The sequence below is a fragment of the Oncorhynchus masou genome, unplaced genomic scaffold (assembly GCF_036934945.1).
Source record: "Oncorhynchus masou masou isolate Uvic2021 unplaced genomic scaffold, UVic_Omas_1.1 unplaced_scaffold_1919, whole genome shotgun sequence".
Taxonomy (NCBI): domain Eukaryota; kingdom Metazoa; phylum Chordata; class Actinopteri; order Salmoniformes; family Salmonidae; genus Oncorhynchus; species Oncorhynchus masou.
Window position 1 is genome coordinate 1,660 of NW_027008416.1, and position 24,541 is coordinate 26,200.

The following is a 24,541-nucleotide window of genomic DNA, read 5'->3' on the forward strand; positions in this document are numbered from 1 at the left end:
CAGGAACAGGAACAGACAACAGGAACAGGAACACACAACAGGAACAGGAACAGGAACACACAACAGGAACAGGAACAGGAACACACAACAGGAACAGGAACAGGAACACACAACAGGAACAGACAACAGGAACAGGAACATGAACAGGAACAGGAACAGGAACAGGACAGTAAAAAGAAGCGTCATCCCTGTGTGGAGTTTTAAACTTACAGTTTCCACTGGTAGACGGTGACAGGGGGGTTAGCGTCAGTGTTGCAGGTGAGGCTGACGTCCTGACGGTTCAGGTACCAGTTACCATCGAAACCCTCGATCTTCACCTCCGGTTCATCTGTCAGGGGGAGAGAGATGGTGTCAGTACAGTCTTGTCAGATTGGCCATATAGGGTCGACCTGACTGTTACTGTGCTAGCCCAGAATATTTTGTCACAGTACTTCTCCTAAATGGTTCAAGCGACTATGTAACCATGCCAAAACAATTCAACTTAGTCATTGTCAACTCTGTTTGGCTCAGTACTGTGAAAAGTCCTTATGTCTTCCATTCACACCATTCACTGTGACTGTCCCAGTACTCGACCCTCTAGAGATCATCACACTACACCACCCTCTAGAGGTCACCACACCACCCTCTAGAGATCACAACACCACCCTCTAGAGATCACAACACCACCCTCTAGAGATCACAACACCACCCTCTAGAGATCACAACACCACCCTCTAGAGATCACAACACCACCCTCTAGAGATCACCACACCACCCTCTAGGAGATCACCACACCACCCTCTAGGGGGTCACCGCACCACCCTATAGAGATCACAACACCACCCTCTAGAGATCACCACACCACCCTCTAGAGATCACCAAACCACCCTCTAGGAGGTCACCACACCACCCTCTAGAGATCACAACACCACCCTCTAGAGATCACCAAACCACCCTCTAGGAGGTCACCACACCACCCTCTAGGAGGTCACCACACCACTCTCTAGAGATCACCACCCTCTATATGAATTCAAAAACATTGTTAGGTAGGCCATATAAAATCTGTTCTATTTTTTGACTGATTCTAATGTGTTATTTCCCACATTCCGTTTTCTCCTGGTTGTTTTTCTAGGTGTCCGTTTTTCCAATTTTATTTCGGTGTCACTCTCAAAATCACACTTTTTAATAGAAAAACAACAACATTGTAAGTTCTAAGTCCACAAAAATGCTTAAACCACATCCTGAGGCCACTTTTGAAAAATCTGATCAATTTATATTTTTGGGTTGAAGCTGCACTTTAATGAACACCTAACAAGAGGCTGTTGTTTAGCAGTGTTAAAGTAATAGTAGAGTTTGCAAAACAAATACCCACTGGATTTATGAAAATAATCATTATATCAGCTACTTTGTAGTTAACATTTAACAGAGAAGGTTTTTGGGAAAGCCTTTCCGTCTGTCAGAAGATGTTTTTTATTAGCATCATCGCAAACGGCTACACAAAATAAAGGAAAATGCCAGAAAACAATAATTTGGCTAAGTCGTGGATTGACTCATCGTTACCACCTATATTACGTGGGATGTGCAAATTCACGAGCATCACACTCTTTCTCCGTCCTCCTTGTAAGGACGTTTGACTGCAACCAACCACATTGCACACAAATTGTACCGGGAGGAGGGACAGACTGCGTTTCACTGTAATCGCTGGCTTTGTGACTGACAGGCACCTATCCTAAGAATAGATTGCTAGAAGATGCATATTGTTCATTCTAGCGGGAGAGGGCTCGACGGACGAGTGGATTGAAATGTTTAAATGAACCGTTGCCTGGCTGATAGGATGTGGAAGAAGTAGCCAGCTGAAAATGAGTCGGTAGCCAGATGCTTAGCCGACGGTCGGGGCGAACGGAAAACACTGACTGTGTTATGCAGGACAGCGGTGAACGATGTTCTACATCACCATGCTAGTATACCACATGCAAACCAGAACAGAGCATGACAGAGCAGAACAGAGCAGAACAGAATAGAACAGAGTAGAATAGAGCAGAATAGACAGAACAGAGTAGAATAGACAGAAAGAGTAGAATAGACAGAACAGAGCAGAACAGAGCAGAATAGACAGAGCAGAGTAGAATAGACAGAAAGAGTAGAATAGACAGAACAGAGCAGAACAGAGCAGAATAGACAGAACAGAGTAGAATAGACAGAACAGAGCAGAATAGACAGAACAGAGTAGAATAGAGCAGAATAGACAGAACACAGTAGAATAGAGCAGAATAGACAGAACAGAGCAGAATAGACAGAACAGAGTAGAATAGAGCAGAATAGACAGAACAGAGTGGAATAGAGCAGAATAGACAGAACAGAGTGGAATAGAGCAGAATAGACAGTACACAGCAGAATAGACTGAACAGAGCAGTGACTGGTACTAATATGAACTAATGCTATGCTTCCTAAATGACATGCTTCCTATTCCCTATTTAGTCCACTACTTTTGACCAGACCAGTTGTGCACTAAATAAGGAATAGGGTGCTGTTTCAGATGCCCCAGTAATTCAAGTGTGATCGGGGATTTCTACTGGACAAGTAGTTTTATCTTCAAACTGAACTGTCTTTGACACATTTTGGACTCTGATAGTCTTTCACGTTAAGCTTGTATTGACACTGTGTTTCTCTTAGTAAAGTGTGTTGATTTGTTTATGTGCTGTGAGTGACCTTGTGTAAAGTGTGTTGATGTGCTGTGAGTGCATTTAAAATCAACTCTCCCTTGGGAAACAGGTATTCTTATTGGGACTATATGGTTAAATATAGAGGTATTCTAACCTCATTGGGACTACATGGTTAAATATACAGGTATTCTAACCTCATTGGGACTACATGGTTAAATAAACAGGTATTCTAACCTCATTGGGACTACATGGTATATATAGAGGTATTCTAACCTCATTGGGACTACATGGTTAAATATAGAGGTATTCTAACCTCATTGGGACTACATGGTATATATAGAGGTATGCTAACCTCATCGGGACTACATGGTTAAATATAGAGGTATTCTAACCTCATTGGGACTACATGGTTAAATAAACAGGTATGCCAACCTCATTGGGACTACATGGTTAAATATAGAGGTATTCTAACCTCATTGGGCCTACATGGTTAAATAAACAGGTGTTCTAACCTCATTGGGACTATATGGTTAAATAAACAGGTATTCTAACCTCGTTGGGACTACATGGTATATATAGAGGTATTCTAACCTCATTGGGACTACATGGTTAAATAAACAGGTATTCTAACCTCATTGGGACTACATGGTATATATAGAGGTATTCTAACCTCATTGGGACTACATGGTTAAATATAGAGGTATTCTAACCTCATTGGGACTACATGGTTAAATATAGAGGTATTCTAACCTCATTGGGACTACATGGTTAAATATAGAGGTATTCTAACCTCATTGGGACTACATGGTTAAATAAACAGGTATTCCAACCTCATTGGGACTACATGGTATATATAGAGGTATTCTAACCTCATCGGGACTACATGGATAAATATAGAGGTATTCCAACCTCATTGGGACTACATGGTTAAATAAACAGGTATTCTAACCTCATTGGGCCTACATGGTTAAATAAACAGGTATTCTAACCTCATTGGGATTACATGGTATATATAGAGGTATTCTAACCTCATCGGGACTACATGGTATATATAGAGGTATTCTAACCTCATTGGGACTACATGGTTAAATATAGAGGTATTTTAACCTTATTGGGACTACATGGTTAAATAAACAGGTATTCTAACCTCATTGGGACTACATGGTTAAATATAGAGGTATTCTAACCTCATTGGGACTACATGGTTAAATATAGAGGTATTCTAACCTCATTGGGACTACATGGTTAAATAAACAGGTATTCTAACCTCATTGGGACTACATGGTTAAATATAGAGGTATTCTAACCTCATTGGGACTACATGGTTAAGTAAACAGGTATTCTAACCTCATTGGGACTACATGGTATATATAGAGGCATTCTAACCTCATTGGGACTACATGGTTAAATATAGAGGTATTCTAACCTCATTGGGACTACATGGTTAAATAAACAGGTATTCTAACCTCATTGGGACTACATGGTATATATAGAGGTATTCTAACCTCATTGGGACTACATGGTTGAATATAAGGTATTCTAACCTCACTGGGACTACATGGTTAAATATAGAGGTATTCTAACCTCATTGGGACTACATGGTTAAATAAACAGGTATTCTAACCTCATTGGGACTACATGGTTAAATATAGAGGTATTCTAACCTCATTGGGACTACATGGTTAAATAAACAGGTATTCTAACCTCATTGGGACTACATGGTATATATAGAGGTATTCTAACCTCATTGGGACTACATGGTTAAATATAGAGGTATTCTAACCTCATTGGGACTACATGGTTAAATAAACAGGTATTCTAACCTCATTGGGACTACATGGTATATATAGAGGTATTCTAACCTCATTGGGACTACATGGTTAAATAAATAGGTATTCTAACCTCATTGGGGCTACATGGTATATCTAGGGGTATTCTAACCTCATTGGGACTACATGGTATATATAGAGGTATTCTAACCTCATTGGGACTACATGGTTAAATAAACAGGTATTCTAACCTCATTGGGACTACATGGTATATATAGGGGTATTCTAACCTCATCGGGACTACATTGTTAAATATAGAGGTATTCTAACCTCATTGGGAGTACATGGTTAAATAAATATGTATTCTAACCTCATTGGGGCTACATGGTTAAATATAGAGGTATTCTAACCTCACTGGGACTACATGGTTAAATATAGAGGCATTCTAACCTCTTTGGGACTACATGGTATATATAGAGGTATTCTAACCTCATTGGGACTACATGGTTAAATATAGAGGTATTCTAACCTCATTGGGACTACATGGTTAAATATAGAGGCATTCTAACCTCTTTGGGACTACATGGTATATATAGAGGTATTCTAACCTCATTGGGAGTACATGGTTAAATAAACAGGTATTCTAACCTCATTGGGACTACATGGTATATATAGAGGTATTCTAACCTCATTGGGACTACATGGTATATATATAGGCATTCTAACCTCATTGGGACTACATGGTTAAATATAGAGGTATTCTAACCTCATTTGGACTACATGGTTAAATATAGAGGTATTCTAACCTCATTGGGACTACATGGTATATATAGAGGCATTCTAACCTCATTGGGACTACATGGTTAAATATAGAGGTATTCTAACCTCATTTGGACTACATGGTTAAATATAGAGGTATTCTAACCTCATTGGGACTACATGGTATATATAGAGGCATTCTAACCTCATTGGGACTACATGGTTAAATATAGAGGCATTCTAACCTCATTGGGAGTACATGGTTAAATAAACAGGTATTCTAACCTCATTGGGACTACATGGTATATATAGAGGTATTCTAACCTCATTGGGACTACACGGTATATATAGACATATTCTAACCTCATTGGGACTACATGGTTGAATATAGAGGTACTCTAACCTCACTGGGACTACATGGTTAAATATAGAGGTATTCTAACCTCATTGGGACTACATGGTTAAATAAACAGGTATTCTAACCTCATTGGGACTACATGGTATATATAGAGGTATTCTAACCTCATCGGGACTACATGGTTAAATATAGAGGTATTCTAACCTCATTGGGGCTACATGGTTAAATATAGAGGTATTCTAACCTCATTGGGACTACATGGTTAAATATAGAGGTATTCTAACCTCATTGGGACTACATGGTTAAATAAACAGGTATTCTAACCTCATTGGGACTACATGGTTAAATATAGAGGTATTCTAACCTCATTGGGACTACATGGTTAAATATAGAGGCATTCTAACCTCATTGGGACTACATGGTTAAATAAACAGGTATTCTAACCTCATTGGGACTACATGGTATATATAGAGGCATTCTAACCTCATTGGGACTACATGGCATATATAGAGGCATTCTAACCTCATTGGGACTACATGGTTAAATAAACAGGTATTCTAACCTCATTGGGACTACATGGTGACATAAACAGGTATTCTAACCTCATTGGGACTACATGGTTAAATAAACAGGTATTCTAACCTCATTGGTACTACATGGTTAAATATAGAAGTATTCTAACCTCATTGGGACTACATGGTATATATAGAGGTATTCTAACCTCATTGGGACTACATGGTTAAATAAACAGGTATGCCAACCTCATTGGGACTACATGGTTAAATATAGAGGTATTCTAACCTCATTGGGCCTACATGGTTAAATAAACAGGTGTTCTAACCTCATTGGGACTATATGGTTAAATAAACAGGTATTTTAACCTCATTGGGACTACATGGTATATATAGAGGTATTCTAACCTCATTGGGACTACATGGTTAAATAAACAGGTATTCTAACCTCATTGGGACTACATGGTATATATAGAGGTATTCTAACCTCATTGGGACTACATGGTTAAATATAGAGGTATTCTAACCTCATTGGGACTACATGGTTAAATATAGAGGTATTCTAACCTCATTGGGACTACATGGTTAAATATAGAGGTATTCTAACCTCATTGGGACTACATGGTTAAATAAACAGGTATTCCAACCTCATTGGGACTACATGGTATATATAGAGGTATTCTAACCTCATCGGGACTACATGGATAAATATAGAGGTATTCCAACCTCATTGGGACTACATGGTTAAATAAACAGGTATTCTAACCTCATTGGGCCTACATGGTTAAATAAACAGGTATTCTAACCTCATTGGGACTACATGGTATATATAGAGGTATTCTAACCTCATCGGGACTACATGGTATATATAGAGGTATTCTAACCTCATTGGGACTACATGGTTAAATATAGAGGTATTTTAACCTTATTGGGACTACATGGTTAAATAAACAGGTATTCTAACCTCATTGGGACTACATGGTTAAATATAGAGGTATTCTAACCTCATTGGGACTACATGGTTAAATATAGAGGTATTCTAACCTCATTGGGACTACATGGTTAAATAAACAGGTATTCTAACCTCATTGGGACTACATGGTTAAATATAGAGGTATTCTAACCTCATTGGGACTACATGGTTAAGTAAACAGGTATTCTAACCTCATTGGGACTACATGGTATATATAGAGGCATTCTAACCTCATTGGGACTACATGGTTAAATATAGAGGTATTCTAACCTCATTGGGACTACATGGTTAAATAAACAGGTATTCTAACCTCATTGGGACTACATGGTATATATAGAGGTATTCTAACCTCATTGGGACTACATGGTTGAATATAAGGTATTCTAACCTCACTGGGACTACATGGTTAAATATAGAGGTATTCTAACCTCATTGGGACTACATGGTTAAATAAACAGGTATTCTAACCTCATTGGGACTACATGGTTAAATATAGAGGTATTCTAACCTCATTGGGACTACATGGTTAAATAAACAGGTATTCTAACCTCATTGGGACTACATGGTATATATAGAGGTATTCTAACCTCATTGGGACTACATGGTTAAATATAGAGGTATTCTAACCTCATTGGGACTACATGGTTAAATAAACAGGTATTCTAACCTCATTGGGACTACATGGTATATATAGAGGTATTCTAACCTCATTGGGACTACATGGTTAAATAAATAGGTATTCTAACCTCATTGGGGCTACATGGTATATCTAGGGGTATTCTAACCTCATTGGGACTACATGGTATATATAGAGGTATTCTAACCTCATTGGGACTACATGGTTAAATAAACAGGTATTCTAACCTCATTGGGACTACATGGTATATATAGGGGTATTCTAACCTCATCGGGACTACATTGTTAAATATAGAGGTATTCTAACCTCATTGGGAGTACATGGTTAAATAAATATGTATTCTAACCTCATTGGGGCTACATGGTATATATAGAGGTATTCTAACCTCATTGGGACTACATGGTTAAATATAGAGGTATTCTAACCTCTTTGGGACTACATGGTATATATAGAGGTATTCTAACCTCATTGGGACTACATGGTTAAATATAGAGGTATTCTAACCTCATTGGGACTACATGGTTAAATATAGAGGCATTCTAACCTCATTGGGACTACATGGTTAAATATAGAGGCATTCTAACCTCTTTGGGACTACATGGTATATATAGAGGTATTCTAACCTCATTGGGAGTACATGGTTAAATAAACAGGTATTCTAACCTCATTGGGACTACATGGTATATATAGAGGTATTCTAACCTCATTGGGACTACATGGTATATATATAGGCATTCTAACCTCATTGGGACTACATGGTTAAATATAGAGGTATTCTAACCTCATTTGGACTACATGGTTAAATATAGAGGTATTCTAACCTCATTGGGACTACATGGTATATATAGAGGCATTCTAACCTCATTGGGACTACATGGTTAAATATAGAGGTATTCTAACCTCATTTGGACTACATGGTTAAATATAGAGGTATTCTAACCTCATTGGGACTACATGGTATATATAGAGGCATTCTAACCTCATTGGGACTACATGGTTAAATATAGAGGCATTCTAACCTCATTGGGACTACATGGTTAAATAAACAGGTATTCTAACCTCATTGGGACTACATGGTATATATAGAGGTATTCTAACCTCATTGGGACTACATGGTATGTATAGACATATTCTAACCTCATTGGGACTACATGGTTGAATATAGAGGTATTCTAACCTCACTGGGACTACATGGTTAAATATAGAGGTATTCTAACCTCATTGGGACTACATGGTTAAATAAACAGGTATTCTAACCTCATTGGGACTACATGGTTAAATATAGAGGTATTCTAACCTCATTGGGGCTACATGGTTAAATATAGAGGTATTCTAACCTCATTGGGACTACATGGTTAAATATAGAGGTATTCTAACCTCATTGGGACTACATGGTTAAATAAACAGGTATTCTAACCTCATTGGGACTACATGGTTAAATATAGAGGTATTCTAACCTCATTGGGACTACATGGTTAAATATAGAGGCATTCTAACCTCATTGGGACTACATGGTTAAATAAACAGGTATTCTAACCTCATTGGGACTACATGGTATATATAGAGGCATTCTAACCTCATTGGGACTACATGGTATATATAGAGGCATTCTAACCTCATTGGGACTACATGGTTAAATAAACAGGTATTCTAACCTCATTGGGACTACATGGTATATATAGAGGTATTCTAACCTCATTGGGACTACATGGTTAAATAAACATGTATTCTAACCTCATTGGTACTACATGGTTAAATATATCGGTATTCTAACCTCATTGGGACTACATGGTATATATAGAGGTATTCTAACCTCATTGGGACTACATGGTTAAATAAACAGGTATTCTAACCTCATTGGGACTACATGGTATATATAGAGGTATTCTAACCTCATTGGGACTACATGGTATATATAGAGGTATTCTAACCTCATTGGGACTACATGGTTAAATAAACAGGTATTCTAACCTCATTGGTACTACATGGTTAAATATAGAGGTATTCTAACCTCATTGGGACTACATGGTATATATAGAGGTATTCTAACCTCATTGGGACTACATGGTTAAATAAACAGGTATTCTAACCTCATTGGGACTACATGATAAATAAACAGGCATTCTAACCTCATTGGGACTACATGGTTAAATATAGAGGTATTCTAACCTCATTGGGACTACATGGTTAAATAAACAGGTATTCTAACCTCATTGGGACTACATGGTATATATAGAGGCATTCTAACCTCATTGGGACTACATGGTATATATAGAGGTATTCTAACCTCATTGGGACTACATGGTTAAATAAACATGTATTCTAACCTCATTGGTACTACATGGTTAAATATATCGGTATTCTAACCTCATTGGGACTACATGGTATATATAGAGGTATTCTAACCTCATTGGGACTACATGGTTAAATAAACAGGTATTCTAACCTCATTGGGACTACATGATAAATAAACAGGCATTCTAACCTCATAGGGACTACATGGTATATATAGAGGTATTCTAACCTCATTGCGACTACATGGTTAAATAAACAGGTATTCTAACCTCATTGGGACTGCATGGTATATATAGAGGTATTCTAACCTCATTGGGACTACATGGTATATATATATAGACGTATTCTAACCTCATTGGGACTACATGGTTAAATATAGAGGTATTCTAACCTCATTGGGACTACATGGTTAAATATAGAGGCATTCTAACCTCTTTGGGACTACATGGTATATATAGAGGTATTCTAACCTCATTGGGAGTACATGGTTAAATAAACAGGTATTCTAACCTCATTGGGACTACATGGTATATATAGAGGTATTCTAACCTCATTGGGACTACATGGTATATATAGAGGTATTCTAACCTCATTGGGACTACATGGTTAAATAAACAGGTATTCTAACCTCATTGGTACTACATGGTTAAATATAGAGGTATTCTAACCTCATTGGGACTACATGGTATATATAGAGGTATTCTAACCTCATTGGGACTACATGGTTAAATAAACAGGTATTCTAACCTCATTGGGACTACATGATAAATAAACAGGCATTCTAACCTCATTGGGACTACATGGTTAAATATAGAGGTATTCTAACCTCATTGGGACTACATGGTTAAATAAACAGGTATTCTAACCTCATTGGGACTACATGGTATATATAGAGGTATTCTAACCTCATTGGGACTACATGGTATATATAGAGGTATTCTAACCTCATTGGGACTACATGGTATATATAGAGGTATTCTAACCTCATTGGGACTACATGGTTAAATAAACAGGTATTCTAACCTCATTGGGACTACATGGTATATATAGAGGTATTCTAACCTCATTGGGACTACATGGTATATATAGAGGTATTCTAACCTCATTGGGACTACATGGTTAAATAAACAGGTATTCTAACCTCATTGGTACTACATGGTTAAATATAGAGGTATTCTAACCTCATTGGGACTACATGGTATATATAGAGGTATTCTAACCTCATTGGGACTACATGGTTAAATAAACAGGTATTCTAACCTCAGTGGGACTACATGATAAATAAACAGGCATTCTAACCTCATTGGGACTACATGGTTAAATATAGAGGTATTCTAACCTCATTGGGACTACATGGTTAAATAAACAGGTATTCTAACCTCATTGGGACTACATGGTATATATAGAGGCATTCTAACCTCATTGGGACTACATGGTATATATAGAGGCATTCTAACCTCATTGGGACTAGGTTAAATAAACAGGTATTCTAACCTCATTGGGACTACATGGTAAATAAACAGGTATTCTAACCTCATTGGGACTACATGGTATATATAGAGGTATTCTAACCTCATTGGGACTACATGGTTAAATAAACAGGTATTCTAACCTCATTGGGACTACATGGTTAAATATAGAGGTATTCTAACCTCATTGGGACTACATGGTATATATAGAGGTATTCTAACCTCATTGGGACTACATGGTTAAATAAACAGGTATTCTAACCTCATTGGGACTACATGGTTAAATATAGAGGTATTCTAACCTCATTGGGACTACATGGTTAAATAAAGAGGTATTCTAACCTCATTGGGACTACATGGTTAAATAAACAGGTATTCTAACCTCATTGGGACTACATGGTATATATAGAGGTATTCTAACCTCATTGGGACTACATGGTTGAATATAGAGGTATTCTAACCTCACTGGGACTACATGGTTAAATATAGAGGTATTCTAACCTCATTGGGACTACATGGTATATATAGAGGTATTCTAACCTCATTGGGACTACATGATATATATAGAGGTATTCTAACCTCATTGGGACTACATGGTATATATATAGACATATTCTAACCTCATTGGGACTACATGGTTAAATATAGAGGCATTCTAACCTCATTGGGACTACATGGTTAAATAAACAGGTATTCTAACCTCATTGAGACTACATGGTTAAATAAACAGGTATTCTAACCTCATTGGGACTACATGGTATATATAGAGGTATTCTAACCTCATTGGGACTACATGGTATATATATATAGGTATTCTAACCTCATTGGGACTACATGGTTAAATATAGAGGCATACTAACCTCATTGGGACTACATGGTTAAATAAACAGGTATTCTAACCTCATTGGGACTACATGGTATATATAGAGGTATTCTAACCTCATCGGGACTACATGGTTAAATATAGAGGTATTCTAACCTCATTGGGACTACATGGTTAAATATAGAGGTATTCTAACCTCATTGGGACTACATGGTTAAATATAGAGGTATTCTAACCTCATTGGGACTACATGGTTAAATAAACAGGTATTCTAACCTCATTGGGACTACATGGTTAAATATAGAGGTATTCTAACCTCATTGGGACTACATGGTTAAATAAACAGGTATTCTAACCTCATTGGGACTACATGGTATATATAGAGGTATTCTAACCTCATTGGGACTACATGGTTAAATAAACAGGTATTCTAACCTCATTGGGACTACATGGTATATATATATAGGTATTCTAACCTCATTGGGACTACATGGTTAAATAAACAGGTATTCTAACCTCATTGGGACTACATGGTATATATAGAGGTATTCTAACCTCATTGGGACTACATGGTATATATAGAGGTATTCTAACCTCATTGGGACTACATGGTTAAATAAACAGGTATTCTAACCTCATTGGGACTACATGGTTAAATATAGGTATTCTAACCTCATTGGGACTACATGGTATATATAGGTATTCTAACCTCATTGGGACTACATGGTTAAATAAACAGGTATTCTAACCTCAGTGGGACTACATGATAAATAAACAGGCATTCTAACCTCATTGGGACTACATGGTTAAATATAGAGGTATTCTAACCTCATTGGGACTACATGGTTAAATAAACAGGTATTCTAACCTCATTGGGACTACATGGTATATATAGAGGCATTCTAACCTCATTGGGACTACATGGTTATATAAACAGGCATTCTAACCTCATTGGGACTACATGGTTAAATAAACAGGTATTCTAACCTCATTGGGACTACATGGTTAAATATAGAGGTATTCTAACCTCATTGGGACTACATGGTATATATAGAGGTATTCTAACCTCATTGGGACTACATGGTTAAATAAACAGGTATTCTAACCTCATTGGTACTACATGGTTAAATATAGAGGTATTCTAACCTCATTGGGACTACATGGTATATATAGAGGTATTCTAACCTCATTGGGACTACATGGTTAAATAAACAGGTATTCTAACCTCATTGGGACTACATGATAAATTCTAACCTCATAGGGACTAAACAGGTATTCTAACCTCATTGGGACTACATGGTTAAATAAACAGGTATTCTAACCTCATTGGGACTGCATGGTATATATAGAGGTATTCTAACCTCATTGGGACTACATGGTATATATATATAGACGTATTCTAACCTCATTGGGACTACATGGTTAAATATAGAGGCATTCTAACCTCATTGGGACTACATGTTTAAATAAACAGGTATTCTAACCTCATTGAGACTACATGGTTAAATAAACAGGTATTCTAACCTCATTGGGACTACATGGTTAAATAAACAGGTATTCTAACCTCATTGGGACTACATGGTTAAATAAACAGGTATTCTAACCTCATTGGGACTACATGGTATATATAGGGGTATTCTAACCTCATTGGGACTACATGGTATATATAGAGGTATTCTAACCTCATTGGGACTACATGGTTAAATATAGAGGTATTCTAACCTCATTGGGACTACATGGTTAAATATAGAGGTATTCTAACCTCATTGGGACTACATGGTTAAATAAACAGGTATTCTAACCTCATTGGGACTACATGGTATATATAGAGGTATTCTAACCTCATTGGGACTACATGGTTAAATAAACAGGTATTCTAACCTCATTGGGACTACATGGTTAAATATAGAGGTATTCTAACCTCATTGGGACTACATGGTTAAATAAACAGGTATTCTAACCTCATTGGGACTACATGGTTAAATATAGAGGTATTCTAACCTCATTGGGACTACATGGTTAAATAAACAGGTATTCTAACCTCATTGGGACTACATGGTATATATAGAGGTATTCTAACCTCATTGGGACTACATGGTTAAATAAACAGGTATTCTAACCTCATTGGGACTACATGGTATATATAGAGGTATTCTAACCTCATTGGGACTACATGGTTAAATAAACAGGTATTCTAACCTCATTGGGACTACATGGTATATATAGAGGTATTCTAACCTCATTGGGACTACATGGTATATATAGAGGTATTCTAACCTCATTGGGACTACATGGTTAAATAAACAGGTATTCTAACCTACTAGGTTAAATATAGAGGTATTCTAACCTCATTGGGACTACATGGTATATATATAGAGGTATTCTAACCTCATTGGGACTACATGGTTAAATAAACAGGTATTCTAACCTCATTGGGACTACATGATAAATAAACAGGTATTCTAACCTCATTGGGACTACATGGTTAAATATAGAGGTATTCTAACCTCATTGGGACTACATGGTTAAATAAACAGGTATTCTAACCTCATTGGGACTACATGGTATATATAGAGGCATTCTAACCTCATTGGGACTACATGGTTAAATATAGAGGCATTCTAACCTCATTGGGACTACATGGTTAAATAAACAGGTATTCTAACCTCATTGGGACTACATGGTTAAATATAGAGGTATTCTAACCTCATTGGGACTACATGGTATATATAGAGGTATTCTAACCTCATTGGGACTACATGGTTAAATAAACAGGTATTCTAACCTCATTGGTACTACATGGTTAAATATAGAGGTATTCTAACCTCATTGGGACTACATGGTTATAGAGGTATTCTAACCTCATTGGGACTACATGGTTAAATAAACAGGTATTCTAACCTCATTGGGACTACATGATAAATAAACAGGCATTCTAACCTCATTGGGACTGCATGGTATATATAGAGGTATTCTAACCTCATTGGTACATGGTAATATATATAGACATTCTAACCTCATTGGGACTACATGGTTAAATATAGAGGCATTCTAACCTCATTGGGACATACAACCTGGTACATAAATAAACAGGTATTCTAACCTCATTGGGACTACATGGTATATATAGAGGTATTCTAACCTCATTGGGACTACATGGTTAAATAAACAGGTATTCCCTCATTGGGACTACATGGTTAAATAAACAGGTATTCTAACCTCATTGGGACTACATGGTTAAATAAACAGGTATTCTAACCTCATTGGGACTACATGGTATATATAGAGGCATTCTAACCTCATTGGGACTACATGGTTAAATATAGAGGTATTCTAACCTCATTGGGACTACATGGTTAAATAAACAGGTATTCTAACCTCATTGGGACTACATGGTATATATAGAGGTATTCTAACCTCATTGGGACTACATGGTTAAATATAGAGGTATTCTAACCTCATTGGGACTACATGGTATATATAGAGGTATTATAACCTCATTGGGACTACATGGTTAAATATAGAGGTATTCTAACCTCATTGGGACTACATGGTATATATAGAGGTATTCTAACCTCATTGGGACTACATGGTTAAATAAACAGGTAGTCTAACCTCATTGGGACTACATGGTAAAATATAGAGGTATTCTAACCTCATTGGGACTACATGGTTAAATAAACAGGTATTCTAACCTCATTGGGACTACATGGTTAAATAAACAGGTATTCTAACCTCATTGGGACTACATGGTATATATAGGGGTATTCTAACCTCATTGGGACTACATGGTATATATAGAGGTATTCTAACCTCATTGGGACTACATGGTTAAATATAGAGGTATTCTAACCTCATTGGGACTGCATGGTTAAATATAGAGGTATTCTAACCTCATTGGGACTACATGGTTAAATAAACAGGTATTCTAACCTCATTGGGACTACATGGTATATATAGAGGTATTCTAACCTCATTGGGACTACATGGTTAAATAAACAGGTATTCTAACCTCATTGGGACTACATGGTATATATAGAGGTATTCTAACCTCATTGGGACTACATGGTTAAATATAGAGGTATTCTAACCTCACTGGGACTACATGGTTAAATATAGAGGTATTCTAACCTCATTGGGACTACATGGTTAAATAAACAGGTATTCTAACCTCATTGGGACTACATGGTATATATAGAGGCATTCTAACCTCATTGGGACTACCAAGTATATATAGAGGTATTCTAACCTCATTGGGACTACATGGTTAAATAAACAGGTATTCTAACCTCATTGGGACTACATGATAAATAAACAGGTATTCTAACCTCATTGGGACTACATGGTATATATAGAGGCATTCTAACCTCATTGGGACTACATGGTATATATAGAGGTATTCTAACCTCATTGGGACTACATGGTTAAATAAACAGGTATTCTAACCTCATTGGGACTACATGATAAATAAACAGGTATTCTAACCTCATTGGGACTACATGGTATATATAGAGGTATTCTAACCTCATTGGGACTACATGGTTAAATATAGAGGTATTCTAACCTCATTGGGACTACATGGTATATATATAGACATATTCTAACCTCATTGGGACTACATGGTTAAATATAGAGGCATTCTAACCTCATTGGGACTACATGGTTAAATAAACAGGTATTCTAACCTCATTGAGACTACATGGTTAAATAAACAGGTATTCTAACCTCATTGGGACTACATGGTATATATAGAGGTATTCTAACCTCATTGGGACTACATGGTTAAATAAACAGGCATTCAAACCTCATTGGGACTACATGGTTAAATAAACAGGTATTCTAACCTCATTGGGACTACATGGTTAAATAAACAGGTATTCTAACCTCATTGGGACTACATGGTTAAATAAACAGGTATATATTGGGACTACATGGTATAAATCTAACCTCATTGGGACTACATGGTTAAATAAACAGGCATTCTAACCTCATTGGGACTACATGGTTAAATAAACAGGTATTCTAACCTCATTGGGACTACATGGTTAAATAAACAGGTATTCTAACCTCATTGGGACTACATGGTATATATAGAGGTATTCTAACCTCATTGGGACTACATGGTTAAATAAACAGGCATTCAAACCTCATTGGGACTACATGGTTAAATAAACAGGTATTCTAACCTCATTGGGACTACATGGTTAAATAAACAGGTATTCTAACCTCATTGGGACTACATGGTATATATAGAGGCATTCTAACCTCATTGGGACTACATGGTTAAATATAGAGGTATTCTAACCTCATTGGGACTACATGGTTAAATAAACAGGTATTCTAACCTCATTGGGACTACATGGTATATATAGAGGTATTCTAACCTCATTGGGACTACATGGTTAAATATAACCTCATTGGGACTACATGGTATATATAGAGGTATTATAACCTCATTGGGACTACATGGTTAAATTGGGACTAGATATATAGGTATTCTAACCTCATTAACCTCATGGGACTACATGGTATACATGGTTAATATAGACAGGTATTCTAACCTCATTGGGACTACATGGTTAAATATATAGAGGTATTCTAACCTCATTGGGACTACATGGTTAAATATAGAGGTATTCTAACCTCATTTGGACTACATGGTTAAATATAGAGGTATTCTAACCTCATTGGGACTGCATGGTTAAATATAGAGGTATTCTAACCTCATTGGGACTACATGGTTAAATAAACAGGTATTCTAACCTCATTGGGACTACATGGTATATAATATTCTAACATTGGGACTACATGGTTAAATAAACAGGTATTCTAACCTCATTGGGACTACATGGTATATATAGAGGTATTCTAACCTCATTGGGACTACATGGTTAAATAAAGAGAAACCTATAGAGGTATTCTAACCTCATTGGGACTACATGGTTATAGAGGTATTCTAACCTCATTGGGACTACATGGTTAAATAAACAGGTATTCTAACCTCATTGGGACTACATGGTATATATAGAGGCATTCTAACCTCATTGGTACCATAATATATAGAGGTATTCTAACCTCATTGGGACTACATGGTTAAATAAACAGGTATTCTAACCTCATTGGGACTACATGGTAAATAAACAGGTATTCTAACCTCATTGGGACTACATGGTATATATATATTCTAACCTCATTGGGACTACATGGTTATATAGAGGTATTCTAACCTCATTGGGACTACATGGTTAAATAAACAGGTATTCTAACCTCATTGGGACTACATGGTTAAATAAACAGGTATATATTGGGACTACATGGTATATATAGAGGTATTCTAACCTCATTGGGACTACATGGTTAAATATAGAGGCATTCTAACCTCATTGGGACTACATGGTATATATAGAGGTATTCTAACCTCATTGGGACTACATGGTTAAATATAGAGGCATTCTAACCTCATTGGGACTACATGGTTAAATAAACTACATGGTTAAATAAACAGGTATTCTAACCTCATTGGGACTACATGGTTAAATAAAACCTCATTGGGACTACATGGTTATTCTAACCTCATTGGGACTACATGGTTAAATAAACAGGTATTCTAACCTCATTGGGACTACATGGTTAAATAAACAGGTATTCTAACCTCATTGGGACTACATGGTTAAATAACCTCATTGGGACTATTCTAACCTCATTTGGGACTACATGGTTAAATAAACAGGTATTCTAACCTCATTGGGACTACATGGTTAAATAAACAGGTATTCTAACCTCATTGGGACTACATGGTTAAATAAACAGGTATTCTAACCTCATTGGGACTACATGGTTAAATAATTCTAACCTCATTGGGATACATGGTTAAATAACCTCATTGGGACTACATGGTTAAATAAACAGGCATTCAAACCTCATTGGGACTACATGGTTAAATAAACAGGTATTCTAACCTCATTGGGACTACATGGTATATATAGAGGTATTCTAACCTCATTGGGACTACATGGTTAAATATAGAGGTATTCTAACCTCATTGGGACTACATGGTATTAAGAGGTATTCTAACCTCATTGGGACTACATGGTTAAATATAGAGGTATTCTAACCTCATTGGGACTACATGGTATAAATACTAATAGGTATTCTAACCTCATTGGGACTACATGGTTAAATATAGAGGTATTCTAACCTCATTGGGACTACATGGTTATATATAGAGGTATTCTAACCTCATTGGGACTACATGGTTAAATATAGAGGTATTCTAACCTCATGGGACTACATGGTTAAATATAGAGGTATTCTAACCTCATTGGGACTACAGGTATTCTAACCTCATTGGGACTACATGGTATATATAGAGGCATTCTAAATTGGGACTACATGGTTAAATATAGAGGTATTCTAACCTCATTGGGAGGTATTCTAACCTCATTGGGACTACATGGTTAAATAAACAGGTATTCTAACCTCATTGGGACTACATGGTTAAATATAACAGGTATTCTAACCTCATTGGGACTACATGGTTAAATATACAGGTATTCTAACCTCATTGGGACTACATGGTATATATAGAGGTATTCTAACCTCATTGGGACTACATGGTTAAATATAGAGGTATTCTAACCTCATTGGGACTACATGGTAAATATAGAGGGACTATTCTAACCTCATTGGGACTACATGGTTAAATATAGAGGTATTCTAACCTCATTGGGACTACATGGTATATATAGAGGTATTCTAACCTCATTGGGACTACATGGTTAAATAAACAGGTATTCTAACCTCATTGGGACTACATGGTATTGGGACTACATGGTATTCTAACCTCATTGGGACTACATGGTTAAATAAATTCTAACCTCATTGGGACTACATGGTATTCTAACCTCATTGGGACTACATGGTTAAATAAACAGGTATTCTAACCTCATTGGGACTACATGGTATATATATATAGGTATTCTAACCTCATTGGGACTACATGGTTGAATATAGAGGTATTCTAACCTCATTGGGACTACATGGTTAAATATAGAGGTATTCTAACCTCATTGGGACTACATGGTTAAATAAACAGGTATTCTAACCTCATTGGGACTACATGGTTAAATATAGAGGTATTCTAACCTCATTGGGACTACATGGTTAAATAAACAGGTATTCTAACCTCATTGGGACTACATGGTATATATAGAGGTATTCTAACCTCATTGGGACTACATGGTTGAATATAGAGGTATTCTAACCTCACTGGGACTACATGGTTAAATATAGAGGTATTCTAACCTCATTGGGACTACATGGTTAAATAAACAGGTATTCTAACCTCATTGGGACTAACATGGTTAATATATAGAGGTATTCTAACCTCATTGGGACTACATGGTTAAATAAATTCAGGTGATATTCTAACCTCATTGGGACTACATGGTTAAATATAGAGGTATTCTAACCTTCTAACCTCATTGGGACTACATGGTTAAATAAACAGGTATTCTAACCTCATTGGGACTACATGATAAATAAACAGGTATTCTAACCTCATTGGGACTACATGGTATATATATAGACATATTCTAACCTCATTGGGACTACATGGTTAAATATAGAGGTATTCTAACCTCATTGGGACTACATGGTTAAATAAACAGGTATTCTAACCATTGGGACTCATTGGGATACATGGTATATATAGAGGTATTCTAACCTCATTGGGACTACATGGTTAAATATAGAGGCATTCTAACCTCATTGGGACTACATGGTATTCTAAGGTATTCTCATTGGGACTACATGGTTAAATAACCTATTGACTACATGGTTAAATAAACAGGTATTCTAACCTCATTGGGACTACATGGTATATAAACCTATTGACATATATATAGAGGTATTCTAACCTCATTGGGACTACATGGTATTAGAGGTATTCTAACCTTTGGGACTACATGGTAACCTCATTGGGACTACATGGTTAAATAAACAGGTATTCTAACCTCATTGGGACTACATGGTTAAATAAACAGGTATTCTAACCTCATTGGGACTACATGGTTAAATAAATTCTAACCTCATTGGGACTACATGGTTAAATATAGAGGTATTCTAACCTCATTGGGACTACATGGTTAAATAAACAGGTATTCTAACCTCATTGGTTAAATAAACAGGTATTCTAACCTCATTGGGACTACATGGTATATATAGAGGTATTCTAACCTCATTGGGACTACATGGTTAAATAAACAGGTATTCTAACCTCATTGGGACTACATGGTTAAATATAGAGGTATTCTAACCTCATTGGGACTACATGGTTAAATAAAGAGGTATTCTAACCTCATTGGGACTACATGGTATAATATAGAGGTATTCTAACCTCATTGGGACTACATGGTTAAATATAGAGGTATTCTAACCTCATTGGGACTACATGGTTAAATAAACAGGTATTCTAACCTCATTGGGACTACATGGTTAAATATACAGGTATTCTAACCTCATTGGGACTACATGGTTAAATATACAGGTATTCTAACCTCATTGGGACTACATGGTTATATATAGAGGTATTCTATATTGGGATAACCTCATTGGGACTACATGGGAAATATAGAGGTATTCTAACCTCATTGGGACTGCATGTTAAATATACAGGTATTCTAACCTCATTGGGACTACATGAAATAAACAGGTATTCTAACCTCATTGGGACTACATGGTTAAATAAACAGGTATTCTAACCTCATTGGGACTACATGGTTAAATAAACAGGTATTCTAACCTCATTGGGACTACATGGTATATATAGAGGTATTCTAACATTGGGACTACATAAATATAGAGGTATTCTAACCTCATTGGGACTACATGGTATATATAGAGGTATTCTAACCTATTGGGACCATCAGGTAGTCTAACCTCATTGGGACTACATGGTTAAATATAGAGGTATTCTAACCTCATTGGGACTACATGGTTAAATAAACAGGTATTCTAACCTCATTGGGACTACATGGTTAAATAAACAGGTATTCTAACCTCATTGGGACTACATGGTATATATAGGTATTGGGACTACATGGTATATATAGAGGTATTCTAACCTCATTGGGACTACATGGTTAAATAAACAGGTATTCTAACCTCATTGGGACTACATGGTTATATATATTCTAACCTCATTGAGGTATTCTAACCTCATTGGGACTACATGGTTAAATAAACAGGTATTCTAACCTCATTGGGACTACATGGTTAAATATAGAGGTATTCTAACCTCATTGGGACTACATGGTATTCTAACCTCATTGGGACTACATGGTTAAATATAGAGGTATTCTAACCTCATTGGGACTACATGGTTAAATATAGGTATTCTAACCTCATTGGGACTACATGGTTATATATTCTAACCTCATTGGGACTACATATTCTAACCTCATTGGGACTACATGGTTAAATATAGACTACATGGTATTCTAACCTCATTGGGACTACATGGTTAAATAAACAGGTATTCTAACCTCATTGGGACTACATGGTTAAATAAACAGGTATTCTAACCTCATTGGGACTACATGGTTAAATAAACAGGTATTCTAACCTCATTGGGACTACATGGTATATATAGAGGTATTCTAACCTCATTGGGACTACATGGTTAAATATAGAGGTATTCTAACCTCATTGGGACTACATGGTTAAATAAACAGGTATTCTAACCTCATTGGGACTACATGGTTAAATATACAGGTATTCTAACCTCATTGGGACTACATGGGGACTATTAAACCTCATTGGGACTACATGGTTAAATATAGAGGCATATTCTAACCTCATTGGGACTACATGGTTAAATAAACAGGTATTCTAACCTAACATTGGGACTACATGGTATATATAGAGGTATTCTAACCTCATTGGGACTACATGGTATATATATAGGTATTCTAACCTCATTGGGACTACATGGTTAAATATAGAGGCATACTAACCTCATTGGGACTACATGGTTAAATAAACAGGTATTCTAACCTAACATTGGGACATTTCTAACCTCATTGGGACTACATGGTTAAATATAGGGACTACATGGTTAAATAAACAGGTATTCTAACCTCATTGGGACTACATGGTATATATAGAGGTATTCTAACCTCATTGGGACTACATGGTTAAATATAGAGGTATTCTAACCTCATTGGGACTACATGGTTAAATAAACAGGTATTCTAACCTCATTGGGACTACATGGTTAAATATACAGGTATTCTAACCTCATTGGGACTACATGGTATATATAGGGGTATTCTAACCTTATTGGGACTACATGGTATATAGAGGTATTCTAACCTCATTGGGACTACATGGTTAAATATAGAGGTATTCTAACCTCATTTGGACTACATGGTTAAATATAGAGGTATTCTAACCTCATTGGGACTACATGGTTAAATATAGAGGTATTCTACCCTCATTGGGACTACATGGTTAAATAAACAGGTATTCTAACCTCATTGGGACTACATGGTATATATAGAGGTATTCTAACCTCATTGGGACTACATGGTTAAATAAACAGGTATTCTAACCTCATTGTGACTACATGGTTAAATAAACAGGTATTCTAACCTCATTGGGACTACATGGTTAAATAAACAGGTATTCTAACCTCATTGGGACTACATGGTTAAATAAACAGGTATTCTAACCTCATTGGGACTACATGGTATATATATAGAGATATTCTAACCTCATTGGGACTACATGGTATATATATAGACATATTCTAACCTCATTGGGACTACATGGTTAAATATAGAGGTATTCTAACCTCACCGGGACTACATGGTTAAATATAGAGGTATTCTAACCTCATTGGGACTACATGGTTAAATAAACAGGTATTCTAACCTCATTGGGACTACATGGTATATATAGAGGTATTCTAACCTCATTGGGACTACATGGTTAAATAAACAGGTATTCTAACCTCATTGGGACTACATGGTATATATAGAGGTATTCTAACGTCATTGGGACTACATGGTTAAATAAACAGGTATTCTAACCTCAATGGGACTACATGGTTAAATAAACAGTTATTCTAACCTCATTGTGACTACATGGTTAAATAAAGAGGTATTCTAAACTCATTGGGACTACATGGTTAAATAAACAGGTATTCCAAAATCAATTGGACAACATGTCCCAAAATATCCCTCTGGGACCAAAACTTTTTCATGAATTGAATGATTGACGTGAAAATAACGGCGATAACTCA

The 24,541-nt window shown here is 36.4% G+C and overlaps 1 protein-coding gene across 1 annotated transcript in view; it reads right to left on the minus strand.

The window, feature by feature from the left end:
- Positions 1-210: 210 nt before the first annotated feature.
- LOC135532584 (nectin-1-like) overlaps positions 211-24,541 on the minus strand; it is a gene marked incomplete at its 3' end in the record, with an annotated part of 30,879 nt that continues 6,548 nt past the window's right edge. Inside the window, 1 exon segment of the mRNA XM_064960061.1 lies at positions 211-328. Within this exon segment, the coding sequence (XP_064816133.1) occupies positions 211-328 (118 nt within the window).